Source organism: Platichthys flesus, chromosome 6 (genome assembly GCF_949316205.1).
Source record: "Platichthys flesus chromosome 6, fPlaFle2.1, whole genome shotgun sequence".
NCBI classification, from domain to species: Eukaryota; Metazoa; Chordata; class Actinopteri; order Pleuronectiformes; family Pleuronectidae; genus Platichthys; species Platichthys flesus.
The window spans coordinates 18,541,873-18,562,743 of record NC_084950.1 but is presented as its reverse complement, the minus strand read 5'-3'; the positions used below and the strand labels follow the sequence as shown (position 1 = coordinate 18,562,743).

Below are 20,871 nucleotides of genomic sequence, written 5' to 3'. Positions count from 1 at the left end.
ATGTATGAGTCCAGTAAATGTGCATGGCAGCCATGTAGCCACACTGTGAGTCATGGGCCATGGATCTCTGGCGCTCCTCAGGGGACCTATAGGCTGCAGCTGAAAGCCCAGGCCCGGCTTGAGTTGCAGGACTCCTTTCATGGAGAGCGAGGAGAGAAGCCCCTGACAAAAAGTCAAGCCACCACTGGGTAGGGGCTTGTAATTAGCAATTAGCGGGTGGGTCCAAGTTTTGCTTTGGCCCAGGCCAAACCCACAAAATGTTCTCCTAGTTTATAATACCACGGCCTGAGCTGCAGAAAGACTTGAGCAGGACTCTAGAGGATGAGGTGAAAGCTCTGTTGAGGTACAGAGTAGATTTACGAGAAGATAATGACCCAGGGTGAACTGCCCCCTTACACACAGATGGGCACTTCAAAGAAGGGGCAGCAAGTGGACCTAATTACAGAACCATGTGCTTATTAATATGTGCATATATCACATACAAATATACCTGTATGTGTGTGTTTATGCTCATTTGTGTAAGTATGCCCTTGTGCATGCAAACATGCCTGTGTAAGTGTGTGTATGTGTATGGGTGCATGCATGCATGCACATGTGCATGTCTTCTTCATCTCCCCATGCCTCACGTGGCCCAGCCAAGGAGAAAAACCCCAATACTTTCAGACCAGAAAGAAAAACAGACTTTTTGGATGAAAATCCTCTGGTCAAGCGTATGGCCTTTTATTTTTTTGGGTAATTATTATTTATAGTCAGCACATTGATAACGCCCCAAAAAAAACACTGCAGGGCATCATTCATTCTGTGCGCGGTGATGTTGCTGCACCACAAATTGTTCAGACCACCGGCCAGAGCCCAGAGCCCCATAACTCAATGTCAAAGGGGAGGAAAAAACCTCCTGCGCGCCACTATGTTCTTATTTTAAGGATATCCCCACTAGGGTCCAAGTGCATCCTTACTGGCCTGACAGCTCAGGACAGGAGGAACCTAGGACATCTGAATTTACAGTTATTATAAGCCACAGCCCTCAGGCAGCAGCCTCACAGCATGTCAGACTATTTATACTCTCTCCTGCTGGTGCACATTTCCCGCTCCTTTGCCACTGCATCCCATCGTGTGTCACTTACTCAGCCTTCATTTGGATTATCTGTCTGCTTTGGGGTTTACACCCGCAGTATGCAGTGGAAATCTGTGCATTTCACATTAAGCCCAAAATGTAATAAGAGCTAAAGAGAAGTGCATAAAAATAACTGACAGAAAGAAAGATATATTTGCGGTGCAAGGTAAGTGGCGTTTGGAAAGTGGTATCACTGCGTTAAAAGGCTTTCGACTGAAATTTGGAGGTGTGGAATTACCTAATGGACTTTTGAGCCATATAGTACATAACTGAAGTCATTGGCGGGATATTTTACTTTTTGTTTCTTAGCTGGTGTTAATGTACAAACATTTCTGATACAGGAAATGTTTAATTGGGAAACATTTATAACCTATTAATGACTAAATCATTATTAATTCAGTTGTGGTCTATCATTGGTATGTTTATTCATACATATTCAAGGAGCTTATGTATGTATTTTTCTTCACCATTTTTTAATCGGATCTTAAAATAAATGCATTACTAGATATTTGAATGACTCATTAAATGTCCTCATCACTGTAGCTGTTGGAATAATAGTAACATGATACTATGAGGGGCAGTCTTCATGCCTCCATCTATACGTGGCCTCACATTCCAGCTGATTGCCTTTGCTGTATTTGATTAAACCCCAGAATGTACCATTATCAAGGACTGGAACATGTGTTATTTCAATTTCAATTTTAATAGAAAACCGTCATCCAGCACATAAACCATAAAATACTGCAAACGTTATATTTTATCATGCAACCATCATCAAATTACACTCAGTTGTCGGTACCATTTTAAAAGTTACCCTGCCCTAGAACTCCACCTAGCGGCCAACATGGTGCCTTACCTCCAGAATACATTCAGTTCGGCTTCATTTTTAACTACTGAATAAGGCTCCTTACGTCTACAGTTAAAAAAGTTGATTATGTAAAATACTAGATTAATAAAAAATTCAGATTTTATGAATTTATTGAATTGAAGTATAAACTCTTAAAAATGACGTGTCATCTTAAATTTGAGGTTAATATGTGATCAATTCATTTTTTTTTTTTTTTCAGGGGGGAAAGGGAGGGGGGGGCTCGGACGTTCTTTGCATAAAATTTTGTTATGAGGACTACAGGGAGTCACTGTGAACATTCGAGAAATAATCCGACATACAAAGACCCCAAATAACAGATCCAGAGAACATATCAGGTTGATTTTACTTTTTGGATTTTAATTGATAAAATGAGATATGTTCATCAGAGAGCTCTGGAGGAGCTGCTAGGTGGATTTAGTTCAATATTAAGAGTCTTCATGCTAAGCTAGTTGACCCAGCTGCTAGTGGTAGCTTCATAATCACATTAAATACATGGGAGTGTTGTTTTTAAATCTAAATCTAAATGAAGAAAGTGAATACTATATTTGACAAAATATGAAACTATTTTGAAAAATCCACATTTTCATATTGTTGAATACAATTGTTGATTTAAAGGTGACAACATAATTTGCAGATAAGAAAGAATATAGGGGCTTTTAGACAGTTTGGGCTTAATTAGGACATCAGTTGAGATTGTACTTACTAGATCTGTATCCTATAGTGATCTGCCTATCACTGCCTGTCGATTCAGCCCTTTCACCACCCTAGCTTCCACCTGTAGGCTCTGACATAGGGGTTATATATATTTGCTTATCACCATTATAGCTACGTCCTCATATATGGGAAGTGTTGAAGTCGGAGCCTTGATGCCAGACTCTATGTGCTGCTGCTTCAATAAACATTTCAAACTGAGTTGTCTGGTAAATGGTATAATCCATGAATGAGAGAATCGAGTGATGGTGAATTGTAAAGGTACTTATCACTGATTGGAAATCAGATGTTTTATATTTAACTGCATACAGTATATTTCTGCCTTATGTTACAATACAGCCTAGACTGTATCACCTTGCTATGCTATCAATATACCATATGTTAATTTTGCATGTCTTACATTGAGGATAAACTTGCGTTTTCTTACTGGGACAATCCATTTCCAAATGACACATCTTTTTGAAGAGTGTAGTAACTGGTGTATCCCTGTTTAACACCCATGTTTACTCTAGTAGGGGGTTGTAAGGTACTCTGGGCTCCTCCTGGGTAACAAACACCAGCACTTTGGCCAGGTATGTGCTGATCGTGCCATAGCGACGTAGCCTCAGCTCCAGGGACAGATCAAAGTCATGCGGCTTGTTGATGAGCTTCGCCACAGACATTACGCCGCCGGAGGGCACCTGCTCCGTCTTGAAGAAACCGTCCTCGTTGCCAGCGGTGATAGCAATCCCGATGTCATCGCCGGGGACAGTGTTAGAGGGGCCCATGCGGAAGATGTTGGTGAAGACGGGAATGTTGGTGGGGAACGTGAGGTAGTAGTAGGTTATTCTCAGCGGCATGGCCAGACACTCGACAGACTCATTGCAAAGCAAGCGTTCACATCGACTGCAAAAAGAAAAGGAGGTGGGGGGGGGCAGGGGCAGGACGAGACAGAACAAAACAGGCACAGAGAGAAAGAGAGAAAGAGAGATCGGGTGTAAGTTTCATTTGCCGTGCATGGCATGCAGTGGAGGGGACATCACTCTCAGCAGCCATACAGGCCAGTCATGGTGCCCTCTGTGGGATCATGCAAGACGCTCTATCACTGGTGCCTCCACACAAGGCTGGGCATCCCAGCCTCTACTGAATATGAGCTAAAATGGGACTCGATAAATATCCATATGCATCATTCTAAAAAAAAATAATCATGCTACAGCCAATAATCTTTCCTGAAGTTGTTCCAGCATGACATGCAGCACCTTAACCCATACGTGTGATTAAACAGCCTGATTTAATTATCCCTGTACTCAGAGCTCGCATCATGGTGACCATACACACATGGATCTTGCTCTGTGAGTGTTTGTGTGTCTATTAACTTGATTCCTTTAAATCACACACATTAACTCCCCAGACAAACGCTAAATCCAAAGTTGTGTCCTGTGCAGCAGAGACAAAATTCAGGTTGACTCACGTTTCTCCAGCACGCCGGTAGTTGTTTGGACACTCGAAGGACAAACATCTGAATCCTCCCTGCACATTAAAGCAGCTCTGGTTCTCCGCACACGTGTGAGTTCCCGCCGCGCATTCGTCAATATCTGAGAGAGCAAAACACCCAGATGTTATTTGGAAACACTCATAGAAATGACACACAGTGAGACTGCAGCCATCACGTCTAGCGTTACGTTAAAGCCAGCTCACCCTGACAGCTGCGACCGTTGAGTGCCAGGGTGTAGCCAGTGACGGGACAGGAACAGTGGAAGCTGCCGGGGGTGTTGTGACAGCGATAGGAGCAGATATGACCTCCAGTGGGCAGAGCGCACTCATCAATGTCTAGAGAGGATACAGAAATAAATAAATACAAGTTATAGCAGAGAAAACAATACACCCTTAAATGAAGGAAGTAAAACTGGTTAGCTTAGGTTCAGGACCACACCTTTTAATACATGCCAAGCCCACATATACCTGGTCAACCCATCAGGCTCTGTTTTTGTCTGATTTCAAAATTCATCCTTTCCCTTCCCTTCATCTACTCATCCACATCTACCTCATCCCTGCCTCTGCTCATCCCCATTCTCATCGGGGAAGGGGGGGGGGGGGGGGGGGGGGATCTCCCTCAACCCTTCCCTCGACATCAATTCATCTTTCCACCATACCGAATTCATCAATCCCACTAAAAACCTCTATTAGACTTCTGTGGCATGGTCCTTGCTGGTTAAAACAGGCAATTGTTGGTTGATGATAAATCACAGTGTATATATCGACACATAGCAGCGGCTAGCTCAAAAACCTATGGAACTACTCCCAAGGAAACCTACTGCACTTCCAGAATGGTATTCATCTAGGTGCCTGTTTGAATGCTTCCACTTTACCTTCACAAGTCATGCCATCGATGTCACTGAGCTGGTACCCACGGCGACAGTAACACTGGTACGAGCCATACACGTTGGCACACTCTTGACTGCATGGGTTGCTCTCACATTCATTCAGATCTAGAGAAAAGGTTATCACAGAGCAATATGAACCCTGTCCTTAGGAATATGTACAAAGTAAACAGTTGCATTCACAGTTATACACTTAGTGTGGATGTGAGCTGGTTCCTGAGGATGTGCTTACACTGGACAGATGGGGGAGGATACAAGAGGATGTGTTTTTCCAAGGGTAACAAACTCAAATGTTTATTTTTATTTTGAAACAGTACAGTACACTCACTTTTAGGTAACAGGTAACCGCACAGGGCTCACTCCTGCACATGGTTCATTTGCAAAGCGGGCTGCGAAACAGCCTTGTACCGTGCATATGATTCCAGGAGACTAATTCTATTGTAAAGAACAACTACGACATCATAGACAGGAAAATTAATATGGAGGATGTTTTGGTTCAAAATATGATGTATCTTTAACACACTCCAGGAGTAATTGGAGGTTATGTGTGCTGCTTAACGACACTTCAAAATGTGGACATGGGAAAATAATCAACACACCTTACATGCTGACCCATACATCCAACTAATTTCCTACATTTGGTATAACACTGTCAATATGTACACTATGCAGAGCACATGCTGTATGTAAACTGTTGCAATCATCCATATCTGAGTATGACTTACCGTCACAATTCCTGCCATCGGCGGAGAGCTTGAACCCTGTCGTGCAGCTGCACTTGTAGGACCCCAGAGTGTTCTCACACTTGTGAGCACACAGGCGGCCTGGGTAGTGCCTGCATTCATTAATATCTGAGACACAAATTGGAAAACACCCCAAAGTCAGTTAATGAAATGGTAAAATAGATAATTTTACTGGCCCACATTTAGACTTGTCGAAACAGGAAAAGCACAGGTAGAGTTAATAATGTTAATGACGGCTGGATGCATTCCATTTAGACGAGCTCAGGCTTTGACAAACTGACATGGTTTGATTTGGTACTTAATGGAGTGGAGTGTACCACATTTCCCTGTGTTTCCCCTTGTGTCTCTCTGTTCGTTCTCGTCTCTATGTTGTGTATGTGTGTGTGGCTCATGGCTCATCAGTCTCCAGTCCTGCCTCCTGTGTTTTGCTGACCACTGCCTCAGCAGCCAAGTCAAACTGCCCTCACCTCTGCTCATCCACCAACTTCGCTTACCTGCCACCTCCATCCTCACCGAATTTACCAGTTTTTTGGGGCACAATAAAACCTATTTATCCTTCTCCTGTGTTCGCTGTGTTGCACTTGGCTCCAGGAGAAGGAATTAGTAACAGTATCACTAGATGATCAAATTGAGAGTTGATTCCTCTTACATCAATGTCAATAAAGACCACGATATATCCAGAAATGATAGAGAGACAATCCAGAGATTAGATTTAATCCGAAAATAGTTTTGATCATGTGACATTATATAAAGTAACATCATGAAGAATCACTATGAATCAAAATGCTTTTGTCAAGGTATCTCTGCATAATATGGGACTATAGATAGAGATCATATGACATCATTATGAAGTCAGAGGAATTTAACCAAGATATAGAGTTTATTTAGATAAACTAATCATTCGTTGTCATATGGTTTTAATGACTTCATGATGACATTATAAAATTGCATTGTAATAACATGAAAATATTATTATTGCCTGATGGGGTTATATACAACATGAGCAGGGTATATATTTTCTCTGTGATACTTTTGATTTACACCTGAGCTTTTTCTGCCTTAACAAGTCAAAATGGGGTCTAATATAAAAAAATATAAAATATAATATAATACAGATTCTAAGCAACCACAATTGGTAAACAGTGTTTGACTTACAATTACCTGCAGCCTCCGACCCTTGAGGGATATGTGGTATGGATGGATGTTTCACTTGCATGCAGTGAATGTACTTTGGTCTGAGCTACAATGTAAAAGCCATCAGACAAGATCTACTGGTTCCTTACCCTCGCATGTGCGGCTGATGCTGTTGAAGATGTAGCCACTCCCACACTCACAGCGGTACGAGCCCACCAGGTTGATACAACCATGACCTGAACAGACCTTCTCAGGGCCCTTACACTCATCTATGTCTGCAGACAGGAATGTACAGTAAGCAACAAAGAATACATGCATGATGTGCACAGGTAGGTCACTATGATGCTTTTGTATCTAGGGATGACCAGTTGCTCATCCGTACCAACACAGCGTGTGCCCTCTTCGTTAAGGTGGTACCCCCGACCACAGTTCACAGAGTTCCTCTGGCAGTTGTAGGAGCCAACTGTGTTCAAACAGACCTGTCCTCTGCTGCATGGACCGGTGTGGCTAACACATTCATTGATATCTGAAAACACAGATTGTTTATAATATTGTTACTCTAACATCATATATGATGTTAAATTATGAAGAGACGATACTCTGATTCATCAGTATTATGCATGAGAAGGTAGAAATCAACAAAGAGCTATCACCTCCGTCATGGAAGTTATGTTCTTGTCTGCTTTGGTTGCTTGTTAGCAGAATTACACTACAACTACTCAACCTATTTCTGTGAAATTTTGGAGGGGTGATCCAAGAAAGAATTATTACTTTCTTTGCATTGCAAGAAAGGGAAGAATAATTTGTGGATTTGATGGATAAAATGTTAAGGTCACTGATAATAATGAGTGCATGAAATTTGGTGTAGATCCAAATAAAAATCTGAATGTAGAGAATTTAAATGGGGTTTCCTTAAGGAACTGTTGTGCCTTGGTGGAGGTCTGTACTCTCTAGTGTCCAGTTATGATACTGAAAAGCCGATATATGTCTCCAAAGCTCTGGATGGGACACCTCTACACTGTAATTTGTTATGGTGCAGATTTTTACCAATGCAATCGCCCAGGGCATCCTGGATGAAGCCAACCCCACACTTGACCTTGGGAAGACAACGGAACGACCCCTGGCTGTTTTGGCACTCAAACACCAGGCCACAGTTATGGATACCAGCCTCACACTCGTCAATATCTGGATGACGACATCACAGCAGAATTATTATTGAGCATGCACTGAGAAAACCTGCAAACACACAACTTGTGCATATTATCCATGTTCATATTGTCCCTGGACAAACAAGGCCTACCTCAATTGAGCAAAAACACTTGTTCAGGCTACATGTCTTGTAGATTATAGGGACATTATTTATACACATCACTTCCTAAACTGCTACTGTTTTAACTCCACTAGGTGTTGCTCTACCAGGTCACAGGATTTATTCAAAACTACAGAATCTTTCTCCTTCTTTGCACCCTGTTCATGAAACAACCTCCAGAATCTGATGTATTTCTCTGAAGCTGTGATAAGTGTCTCTAAAGTGTGTAAATACCATCCCTAACTGTTGTTTGTTTGTAATATGCTCAATTTTCATTAGTCATTGTCTGAGTTATGCTGCGTATTTATATTTTGTAACCTTGAAATGGTCAGTGCTATCTTTGCTCTGTCACCCTTATACCAAGTTAAATAAAGGTTAGATTCTAAAATAAATAAATGCATTAGACTGACCCTTGCAGTCGTTGTTGTCAGTGAGTTCATAGCCAGTTCCACAGCTGACCTCTCTCTGGCACCGGAATGAGCCCTCTTTGTTGATGCATCGCTGTCCTGCCCGACAGTTACTGGCTCCCAGCAGACACTCGTTTATATCTGAGAGGAGCGGAGTAAATAATATTTTGCACATATATTCTATAAACATTAATGGTAACTGTGCTCCACCTAATTTCCGTATCACACCAATCAAAATCTCCTCCAAGTAGTCTGACTATTCAAATATAAAAATATCTTAGAAGAGTCTTACCGTCACAGCTCTTCCCATCTGGTTTGAGTTTGTAGCCTTTCAAACAGGCACAGGTGTTGTTGCCGACACAGACATGAGCACATTTCCCTGAACAAGCAACACAAACAGGCTCATAACTGATCACATTTTTTGCAAGGTTAAACCATTTACTTAAATATGAGGCCTTATACAGCCATTTGGTTTACTATACTGTACCATCACACTGGTCGGTTAACACTGAATTATCTCCTCTTTCAATGGTTACATCCTTGCTTGGTACTGTGGGACAGAAACATAAAGAATTGTAAGAGAGCTTGAAATCAAAACTTTATTTTTTCCGAAAAAAAGTTTTTTAAATTAATAATCCGGGGACTTAATTTTGAATGGACAATAAATAACTTGCTTATGATGCAAAACACAGTCACGAAGCCAAGATGCTTATTAATAAACTAGACAGCAATACATTTAGAATCAGAATCAGAATCAGAATCAGATTAAAATAAAAGCCTGCCTAAAATCGATCACATTCCAAACACAAACAGATTAGGATTAGGTGAATTAGAGACTCTGAATTGTCCATAGGTGTGACTGGTCCAGGGTTTACCTCGCAACTCTTCTGATATCAGCTCTCAAAGTATTATAGATAGTGGATGTATCGCCAGTGAAAGTTAAAGGCAATGACCACATACAGCCACCAGGGGACAGCGTGGGCTTTTGTTTGACGAGACAAGAGGCCTCTGATTTCTCCATCTCATTTTTCTTATGTGTGCTGATGATTCCAATATTTTGAGAAAGTGAACGTTGATGCACAGGCTTTCTCGTACCTGATTCTGTTTTTATACCAAAGCCACATAATCTGCTTTCATTCAAACAAACATGAGAAAAACTGCACGATAGTTTATTTTTCACCCACACTCTGTTTGTGCTGTTGGTGCTGTCTGGTTATCTGAGGCTCCCTCCATGCAGCAAGCCCGGGACACCAGGCCACACTGGTAGCCCACAGACAGGCTGTTATAGCACGGTAGGCCCTGCTCCTGGGTCGTCTTCCCCAGAAGACAACAGCCACAGCACATCTACAGAAAAGAGAAAACATTACAATCCCATGCTGTGTTAGACGGCATGGGGGCACAGACAGGTGCATTTAAAAGATGTAAAAGAACAGAAAGAAGGGAAAAAAACACTCAATTCAAAACTGATGTAGTAGGGCAAGTGTAAGCCACAGGGAAAAACATTGTGGGATGAGATTTTTGTATAATACTGTAGTTAGACGTGTAGACTTCTAGAATGATGGATGAGGATGAGGTGATTCAGACAGACACTCAAGCTGAATGTTAAGACACCTGACAGGCTTCAGGCAGATGGACAGACGGACGGACAGGCAGACAGACAGAGTGACAGGCGAGATCGGCAGAAAGTCACTAACAAAGACTGACAGGCAAACAGTAATGAGATGATCGTCATCCCCTCTGGCTGAGGCCCGCTCAATCAATCATTACAGCAACCCGGTAATGTCAGGAGGGGGGGGGGAGTTGTGCGGTGCAGAGTGTGGAGAATGGGTGTGTTGTTTCCCTTTGGGCAATGAGAGTATATTAAGTGAAGTCTGTGGTGTGAGTGTGTTGTAATGGCAGTGATTGCTAGAATGAACACATGCCACAAAAAAATAGAGTTTTATCTGCAACTCTATATGTGTGTCTATGTGTGTGTGTGTGCGCGTGTGTGTGTGTGCATGCGTGTGTGTGTATCTGTGGCCTTGATGCCGTCCTAGGTGCAGAAAAAAAAATCCAAATAGCTGGATAAAGTCCAGTGATAGACATGTGCCAACAACACATGTGCCCACAGACCAAAAGCTTTCCTATCCTTCATCAACTATAATTACATAGTTTACTGAAACAGGACTTGTCAAGCGATAGCGGTGCATACCTCTGGTGCAGAGGTATGCACCAAAAAAACATTTTAAAGTGTGCAAAAAACCTAGAAATTAAAATCTATAATCAATGTTTTCATAATGCAACTAACTATGTTTTTATATGAAAGGTGTTGACTTAAGTGACTCTGCTGATTCCTCTCAGCCCTACAGAGTTGTTGCATCTATAAGGTCATTGGTTTGGTTCCCCCGCCTCACTCCTGCAGACAGGTGAACCTTCTTCAGCCGAATACTTTATGTGGAAACAGCTAAAAAGGAAAATAGACAGTGGACTTTGATTCCATTCAATCCAATTCTAATGCTGCCCTGTATGAGCTGGATGAGTAAATAGAGAAATGTTTGCTAACAAGGTGGCCATACCATTAAGTGTTTACACTGCCCCCAAGTGGCCAACAATCTTGCGACTAAAACTTACATTCTAACGCATTCACCCAATTTGCTTTAGCCTATATACTGGCCTGACTATTTATTGGCATGCATTGCAAAGTCTTCTTTAAAATCCATGTCCAGTAAAAACAGATTGTAATTTGTACACTTTTGTGGCGTTAAATTCTACACCGACTTGCTGTTTCTCTCTGCTTCCAGTCTAAAGCCTGAGCTCAACTAAGCTTACCATCTTCAGTTCTCCAGGCATAGCACAGACTTATTTAACTCTTGACAAAGGAGCAAGCTATAGATAAATTCCCTAAAATGTTGAATATTTCTAAGGATTTATTACATTTTCTAAGATGATAAAATCTCCTATTGGGGAGAAAGAAGCCCATTGACGATTAGGTAGAAAATATATATTTTTAATATGATGTAATGAGTTATATAATATAACTGTCTCCTTCTTTTCTATAAACCCTTTGTTATACTCTCCTTACCTGAGCTCGTTTATGGGCCATTATCTGCACTTTACAGGAGATCAAGTGAGGACAAGCTGCCCCCGCTGACAATTACCTCATCCTGTCAAGAAAACTCACCAACTTGTCTCATTGCCTCTCCACATTTCATTTAAAATGTATCTCCAAGATGTGTTGATGTGCTGAGTGTTGTGAAAATAAAGAGGCGGACAGATGGGGATTATTTGAAAAAGGGAAAAAAATAATAGAAAGGCCAAAAAAGTGCTTTGTTAGCCCGGGGAAGATTCGAGAGTCTGAATTTATAATCCATCTGACAGCAACAAGCTCCAGTCTGCCGTGGAGTGACATGCCTCATCCTGCTCCTGGCACACACGCACACACAGACACACACATACATGCACACAAAACACATTCAGTTCATCAATCATTTGCCTCCAATCTAGCTGTCCAGCAGAATAGTATGTATTGATTGGAGTGGATAAGGGTTTTTTGGTGCACACAGCAGTTTCATTCCATCTTGTTGTCTCTGTTTATAGTGTTTAATGTTAGAAAGACACACACAGAAACACACACAACAGACCTTTGTCGTCTTGGTCTCGCAGGTGCTACTGAATAAAGAGTCACAGGATCCTTGGTCTTTGGCCACGTTGATACCAGTGGTGCACATGTTATCCTCGAGCACTGTCACACAGCACTGCTCCTGCACTATCCTGTCAGCAGGAAGAAAACAACACAAAACACAGGTGGTGCAGTTATTCTCAGCTCCCTCAGCACAGTATGAACAACAACAAAAAATGTTTTAGAAAAGACAAATGAAGCAGTGAAATTGATTTATAATGACAATTTGAGGGATCAATTATGATGTTATACGATTCATTTAAAACCAATATGATGAAAACAGTTGTGATATAAAGAATAACTGAGCCATGTTTCCTCCTTTCCTCAGTCTACCATTCTTCATTCACAACTCGTGGTCCATATCACCCCTATAACAATTAACAACTGGAAGGGATGAAGATGTTAGTATAGATGATTGAAAAGCAAAGTGGTAAATTGTCATCTGATTAGATTAACCTGATTGACATTTCATTAGAGACAGTGCTGCTGTGATAATCACCTACACTGTGTTGTTTACTACAGTCGACAACTCATCATTTACAAGATCAAACTGACATGAATTGTTTCACAGCAGCAAATTTGATATTTTGACCAACGCTATCTTGTTTTTCTGAATCCAGAAAAATTATAGTAAGAGGAGCAGGGGGTGGGACTGAACCAAAGCTTGTGTACACACCCACATAGGATCCGCACCCATTGGACAGTATTACCTGTCAATCACGACGGCATTCATGCCCAAATGCGGGCCGTGCCTTATCGTCCAATTTACACGAAATGGGATCAGAATTTCCAAAATCATGTTGTGTTGAAGAAGACTTGAAACTAGCAACTGAGACTCCTTAGGAAATGTCTAATGACGTTTAAATCTGCACAAACACTGTAGGCCAAACCCTTGAGAAACTGCATGACTCAGCCTGCCACAACCACATTTTATAACATTGTCTCTGACAAAAATGTTTTGAGCAGTGAATATGTGTCAAAGCACTGTTTTATGCACCAGTTGATCCTCAAATTAAAATGGAACTTATCCAATTGGGATCCTAGATCCCAATTCAGGCTTGTGTTGATGTAATTTTCCTTAGTTTTTCCTGTCTTAATAGTTGATAATGACAATTGTCAATAAAGTATGAATCAGTCAGTCTGCCAATCAATTCCTTATCCATTTTCATTGCTCTTTTTTGTGGCTTCCACGCCTCATGCAGTGCAACACAACAGTGCCTTTCAGTGCAGCCCATTAAAATGAGCCTGAGGCGAGCCTGATGGGGGATCTCAAAGTTGTCACAGAAAAAACCTCTTCATGGATGATTGGGATGTGAAAGTCCCGGAAGGATTCAGTGGAGGTGTATTTTTGTTTTGCAACACTGACATCACTGAGTTGAATCTGGGTTGAGCAGCTCTCCCTGAGGCCTTTGTTGCGTTATTTCCGACCAGAGTTAAACCAACATTTCCCGGATTTACATGTGTCCACCTCCACAAGTCCTTACTCATGGTGGGAGTTTGGGTATTACTCCTTTAATGGTATTACAAAACAAAACCACTCCTTGATTGCTCACTTTTTTTTTTGTTGCATTTATCTTGCATATTTGTTAGATTTTAATATTTTGTATAGTGTGTTATGTACATGATATTTTGCTGTTGTATGACAGGGATTTCCCATTTTGGGATCAATTAAGTAAACCTACCTACCTACCAACCTGCCTACCTACCTGCCTGCCTGCCTGCCTACCAGCCAGCCTAACTACCTACCTACCTACCTACCTACCTACCTACTAACCTACCAACCTGGCTGCCCGCCTGCCAGCCTACAAGCCAGCCTAACTACCTACCTACCTACCTACCTACCTACCTACCTACCAACCTACCAACCTGGCTGCCCGCCTGCCAGCCTACAAGCCAGCCTAACTACCTACCCACCAACCTGGCTGCCCACCTGCCTGCCTACAAGCCAGCCAGCCTAACTACCTACCTACCAACCAACCTGGCTGCTACCAACCAACCTATCCATCCTATCCATCCATTCTTAGGACAGCCTTTCCTGTCAGAATGGACCAACAGTTAGTCAGGTCATAATCATTTCACTAATCCTTTAGAAATCTATGCTTATGTGTTACAGATGGGATTTAGAATATTTGTACTAACATGTTGGTACAGAAAGTACCTTGACGTCTGAGCTCACTGCAAAGAAGAGATCCAAACTATATATCTCTACAGCGATCAACGAAACACCACGTGTTGTAGTGTCATGTCAAAATGTCAAATCAGTGATCTGTAAGAGGCAAAGCCCTTTTACATTACAGCAGTTAATTTATATTTTGGTTACATCAGACTCCATCCTGTTATCTATTTGCTCTCTGTTGGTGCAAGCCCATCAGTTAAGAGTGTTGCTTTCTTTCTGGCTCGAATCTGTCTCACTGAAGCTTTACTGGGAGCATACAAAAATGCCACCCCCTCACAACGCCTCTGTCATTTCCAACAAGCCTCTTTATCAACTCTTGCCAGAAATCTCTTCCCACATAAACCGCTGTGGACCCAGAATTCAAGTCAAGGCTCACACCTCCTCCGCCGAACCTTTTAAGGGCACAGACAAGCTCCTGTTTTTCTTTTTCTCTTCTCTCTCTTCTTGCGTACTTTTTTCCCCCCCTTTGGTGTCTAAAGTAGTCGTTCAGATTTCCTGTTATTGCCTCTCTCCGTCTTCCCTCTATGTCACGTTTCACCTCTGAGGTATTTCCTGGCTTTTGAAACAACCCCTCTTCTGACCCCCTCTTCCCCTCCTCACCCTTTTCCACTTCCCAAATACACCCTGCTCCCCCCACAAACCCCTGCCCTCTTCCTCCGCTCCCCCTCACACTATAATTTAGACAAATTTGGGATCACTAAGGGTGGCTACGGTAAATGTGTTTGCCATCAGCGTTCACAGCAGCAGACCTCTCTGGATTATGGGCCCCGAACCTGTGGCAGGACACCTTCTAGGGTTACCAGCAGGCCTGTTATTATCCCATCACTATTAGTGTTTCCCGCTCTCACGTGAAGTGAATAATGTGCCTGGAGATTTACGGGAGTGAGGTAAAACAATCTAATTTTAAGAGCCAACAGAATTTTCCTACCATGCAACCGACCAAAACGCTCTGGGACAATATTGCAAGAGATGCTGTGGTGCAGATAGAAAATGTAAGATTGTGACAAAGAGTGAAGCAGTTAATGACTTGTTAATCTGAACTATGCCACAGGAAAGTCCTCTACTAGAGAAACCTCCGCCTTGTGATGTATAGATTTCTTATCAGATAGAGCAAAGTATCACATACGCTGTGTCTCAATTCAGGGGTTGCATCCTTCAGAGGCTATATGTGAAGACCGATTGTGTCACAACGGCGCGACGAGGATGTTCCCTTTCGAAGGCTCCTCCAAATGTGTCTTTTCATGCCTGAGAAACAAAGGCTCCAACAGGTGGATCCTTCCGGGACCAAACTATCCGAGGATTCATTGTGCTCTGGTGACGAACCATTTTTCAAAGAGGTGGGTGAAAAGATGTCCAACGTTTGAGTATCACCCCTCAACTCAACCAAACAGCTAATGGTTCAGATGCAACAGCCCAAAGGGCCGGACAAGCTGGTGACACTGATCACAGCCTCTGCAGAACAAACCAGTCTCAATTTGTCACAGCCTCCATAGTCTACAAAGACCACCCCTTTTGTGGACCATGTAGACTGAGTCCTCTGAAGGAGCCGGATCCAGAATTAGGACAAATCTATATGCTGCACCCGCTTACCTGCATGTGTCTGACCCAGAGATGAGAGGGAGGGATGCACAGTCTTCGTTATCATTGCCTCGCTTCTGTCCATCCTTACAGCAGTCCTCTATCGAGACCTGCTCTGCTCCTGCAGACATTAAAAAGAAAACAATTTAGTTTTTTTGCACATGTCACGTAGTTTACAAAAGCAATAAATTTGTGCACATTTACTTTTGGGACATTTTAATATCTGGTATTATCTCATTTGTCAAGCTGAGGGGACGCCCATAATGACTGTAGGAGACAGGCAGGCACATCTGCCTGGATACATGAACCTACCTGCCTGTCTACGAAACAGCCAGCCTAACTACCTACCTACCTACATACCAACCTACCAACCTGGCTGGTAGGTTGGTACCAGCCAGGTTGGGGGATGAGAGTAGGGTTCCATACCCTTTAAACTGCCCAAGACTAGATAAGTATATTAAATGGCACAGTCATAAGTATGGTTCAATGTTTTCATGTCTTTACATAACACATTTCTTTTGGCAAAAATAATTCCTGCTAATTGACGCATTGTTTTCAGTAATTAAGTGAATAACAATCATGGTATTTGGAAATCTATCCAAACAAAAGAGAATCCTCCCAATGTCCTAAAAGGCAAGTTGCATTTTGTTTTCTGAAAGATGAAGAAAGAAAATTCTGAATTTGTTTGGCAATTTTAAATCCCAAAATACCTTTTTTGTGCCAAAGACAGTGATGGATATGTTGTTGCACACGCAAGAGAGGATTTTTTCCCCAAAAAACTGGAGCCAAACCAGCTCTGTGGTGATCTGGCTGTTTATTCATGTGGATTAGAGAGCGTGGAATTCCTCGACTCTGTAAACAATCAGCTGACGCAATCACATCGAGTACGTTCATTTGCCTGTGGTTTGTGTGATCTGCCAAATTTGAAGTAGCTTTGGCAGATTAGACTCTTTACTTTTTTTCTTACCTTAGGCTAAACCCAGGATAAGTTTGCCAAATTGTTATTAACAGTAAGTCCCCCGAGAGAAAAAAAAGGAGAAAACAAACTCGCTGTGAAATAAATTTTGTTGATCCACTGTAATAGAATATGCGATTCTGCTGGTTTCTGACTGAATGTTCTGAATTATTAGTAAAGTGATTGTGAAACGCACTGCATAAATCCATCTGGCTGAGACTCAGCATCTGCTGCGACACGTCTGGCGTCATGGACTTGAGATGGTTAGATTAGGTAAGGAGGACAAGTGTCTGGGAGAGCAGGGCTCGCTTCTTTGTCCCATAGGAGCAGGACGGAATTTCATTTTGGTCAATAAATCCAAAGGGAAGAAGAATCAGGAATAGTCATCATCCTAGCAACTTTATGCACCGATAAACTTCAGAACAACAAAGTGCTAGCATTGGAATAAAACCCAGTTTCTCAGATTAGTTTTCAGGTTTCTAAAAACCCAGGTGTGTGCAGCCCTGAAGTGTGAGTTAGATATAACAACAACTACGTATTTATTAGATTGAGCTGTGAATTTTTCTCTTATGAATGCGAGTCAGGCTACTTGAAATCAAAACTACTACACAAAGGATGATTAACCTGGCAGAACGGATTGACTGCGGACGGAGGATTTATTACTCTGCAGCCACATTAGCTGACTCACTACCGACTTCTGAAAGTCTGGCACATCCCAGAATACTCTGGCCAAAAAACCTTGTATAACAGCTGGATGAAATGAGATGATATTTTAAAAGGTTTTCACATGGGTTTACCAAGTAGGCCATCTCTGAGTCTCCCTCTCTCTGTCTGTGTATGTTAAAGACCTGTATGGTAACACCAAAAAGACTATCTCAAATTGTTTTGTTTGCAAAAAGCTGATAATACAACTTTGCAGTGGCTGCCATTGAAGGTGTTAAATGTTGAATACTGTTATAGAGTAGTTCTCCCATCTCCATTGTTTTTTACCATTCTCAGAAACTGGTACCAGTTTGTATTAAAACTAGAAAAGCAACCAGGGAGCAACTTCCCAGATTCCACAAAATAACCAATTCCGGAGAATTCCTCCGCTGGGGCACTCTAAGTATATTTTAAATGACAGGAACAGTTTGTCATGCATGTTAAACTGCTCCCTGCGATTTGTTCTAGGGATTTCTCCCCACAGTAGGTCTCTGCTGATAACTGACTCTAAGCCACTAAGCATCCATTCCAACGTCACCACTGTCTGCTGCTTTGCAAACCTAAACTCAAAGACCAGAAGTGCTTCTAAATCTGCGTGGTCCTGTTTTATCAAAAGAGGCAAACCAGGCGCAGCTGCTTATGCAGTCTAGATACAGTTTACCACAGTGCTCTGTCTCTGCTGATGCATTGTCTGTCTGGAGACGGCTGATTTCCATCTTGGATGGCGGTGCTGGTTTGTGAAGGGCCATTCTGTCTTGGCAGAGCAGCACATTGCCTGCCTGCGTCTAGACGCCTCATGTAAACAAGGCTTAATGAGCCAAGTGGTTCAGCTCCACCCAACAGAGGAGTTGGCCATTCGTCACTACAGAAGTGCATCTCTTACAGGCTGCACTTATTTGGAGGTTTTTCAGTGACATAAAAAGGCTGTTATACATAAGAGGTATCTATCTATCTATCTATCTATCTATCTATCTATTCTTTGTCATATTCCTCCTTAGATCAGGCCTTTATATGATAAACATACACAAGGATCTCTAGGGGCTCTAGTTATGTCACGGGTCAAGCTGACAGCTGACTGAAGTTGACTTCAAACTGACCTTTGACGCGCACAATGAAAGCAGCTTGGAAAAGGACAGCCTCCACTGACTGTGAAAATAGCCCCATGTGTGAGCATTTTGGATATGCTTCATCCTATACCTTGGTAACCCTGCTGTGGGCACTCAAGTATAAATCACACCTGTCTGTCTAGACCACCATGTCCTGGTGAGACAGCGGCCATTCTGACACTGCATCACAGCATACCAAGGTACTTGGCCTTTGGCCTGGAGGGCAGGAAGTACAGAAACCATGGCGGTGAGAACTCTCACTTGAGACTCATGCAAATCTGCATTTTTAACACTCCTCCATTTGATGTGACATCTTTTCTTTCATCACTTTGTGAGTCAAGTTGAATTTACAGCTACTGCATTGAGACAATGTAATGAATGAAAAAGAGAGTAGATGATGGTTTACTTTTCGATTTTCATATTCTGCATATTTTCCTACTTTTCTTTTCACATGCTACTGTATGTATTTAATCGGGAACATCCACCAATATACATGAAGTATTGTTGTGTATCATTCTTTTACTTTGTTCTGTTTCTTTTGTTGTTGTTTTCCTTGTCCCTAGAGCAGTGTCTGTATTTCTATCTTAGTCCACTTAGAGTAATGTAAAACAGGAGACAAAATTCCCAGTATGTGTGCACATACTTGGCATATAAGCCAGTTCTGATTTGTAGGATGCTGATTGTTATTATATTTTCATGTTATAAACAAATGTAGTATCTGGATCCTGTCAGACACAACGCAGTTCATTTATAGCTGCTATACGCTCATAATATCCCACTTTTTAAGTGGGAAAACAATAGAAGTGATTTGAATCATCTATAATGAAATCACAGGAAACCAGACTTAATTTCAGTCCAGACTTGTTACACTTTGACGCAGCCAACTTTGAAGTGTGCTTTCATCACATGTCCCAACTAGTCCTATAACAAATGCATCACCTCTTACTCTTTGTCTGGTATCACTTTGATTCTCACCCATGTAAACCCATGTATAGAAATACAATACATACCACATTTATTCTGTATCTTACCACATATATTCTGTATCTTTCCACATTGCCATTGTTCGGCTTGGTTCAGCCTAGTAAGAGTAAAAGTCACGTAGTAGTGATCTATCTCGCAGAAAGGTAACTTACCTTGGCCAAGCAGGAGCCCGAACATGGAGCAGAGCAGCACAACACACGGACCCATTGAATGAGGAGAGAATCTGCCCAATGCTGCTGTGAAGTGAAGTAGATCCCGGCGCGTTCAGCTTCCTGTTGAGTTTGGTGAGTTTTCTTTGCAGGATGGTGAGTGGATCGGAGGCGGCGCTCTCTCGGGAGAACACAGACTGCACCGTGCGAGAGGTGGATGCGATGTGATGGAGCTGAGAGGCGCAGTTGCAGCGTGACTGGAGGAATGAGCGTATAATGATGATGGCACGGCGAGGGGCGGGCTGCACGGGGCCACATGCACACACTTATCAAAGCTGCGTTTTCCTTCCCTGCTAGGGGGCTATTAACTGTGAGATCCGTTGTAGGTTATAACACTTATAAAATATATTTGTACACACACGTGGTGTTTATGCTTAGAAGTGAGATTGTAGTGTAATTCATATATGTAGTCTAACAGTAATAGATCTAAAGAAAGGCCGATCCTAATATAAATATGATATGCTATGGAACTTCTTCACAATTATTCCTTGTCAGTAGTGAGTCCTCCTCAAACAGCTCAACAATAAACTGTCACTTTACTTTTTTGTTTGTGCGCTGGACTTTGTGTGCAGATCTTTTTATAAACAGTCTATGGTGCAGACAAAAGTTACAAACTTTGTGTTCATTCTACCTGGTTTATCTACAGTCAAGATTTGATAATCAATGTTTTTTATAAAAACCAACTGAATTAGCTTACTTATTGTTTACATATGTGGCTTTTATCTAAGTTGAATTATGTCAGCTGTTTCAGAGGAGAGGTCTGTTGAGCAAGAGGTTTTCAAGATAAAAGTTCTGTAATTTAACTTGATAAAAAGCCTTTCAACAAGAATATTAACGTTCCAGAAGACTTGGTCAAC

At 41.9% G+C, this 20,871-nt stretch overlaps 1 protein-coding gene across 2 annotated transcripts in view; it reads right to left on the bottom strand.

The window, feature by feature from the left end:
- Positions 1 to 20,182, bottom strand: part of fbln1 (fibulin 1) — a 34,152-nt gene extending 13,970 nt beyond the window's left edge. Inside the window, exons 1-15 of one of the 2 annotated variants that reach the window (XM_062389937.1) lie at positions 19,958 to 20,182; positions 16,071 to 16,179; positions 12,267 to 12,396; positions 9,831 to 9,990; positions 9,134 to 9,196; positions 8,939 to 9,025; positions 8,650 to 8,787; positions 7,978 to 8,115; positions 7,313 to 7,456; positions 7,080 to 7,205; positions 5,779 to 5,904; positions 5,042 to 5,161; positions 4,371 to 4,502; positions 4,144 to 4,267; positions 1,807 to 3,578 (exon numbers count right to left, since the gene is read on the bottom strand). In XM_062389937.1, the coding sequence (XP_062245921.1) occupies positions 3,197 to 3,578; positions 4,144 to 4,267; positions 4,371 to 4,502; positions 5,042 to 5,161; positions 5,779 to 5,904; positions 7,080 to 7,205; positions 7,313 to 7,456; positions 7,978 to 8,115; positions 8,650 to 8,787; positions 8,939 to 9,025; positions 9,134 to 9,196; positions 9,831 to 9,990; positions 12,267 to 12,396; positions 16,071 to 16,179; positions 19,958 to 20,012 (2,034 nt within the window). In that variant the 5' untranslated portion in view covers positions 20,013 to 20,182 and the 3' untranslated portion in view covers positions 1,807 to 3,196. Of the gene's footprint in view, positions 1 to 1,806; positions 3,579 to 4,143; positions 4,268 to 4,370; positions 4,503 to 5,041; positions 5,162 to 5,778; positions 5,905 to 7,079; positions 7,206 to 7,312; positions 7,457 to 7,977; positions 8,116 to 8,649; positions 8,788 to 8,938; positions 9,026 to 9,133; positions 9,197 to 9,830; positions 9,991 to 12,266; positions 12,397 to 16,070; positions 16,180 to 19,957 lie in introns of those variants that run through there. The other variant, XM_062389935.1, reaches the window with a different exon arrangement.
- Between the last annotated feature and the right edge of the window lie 689 nt (positions 20,183 to 20,871).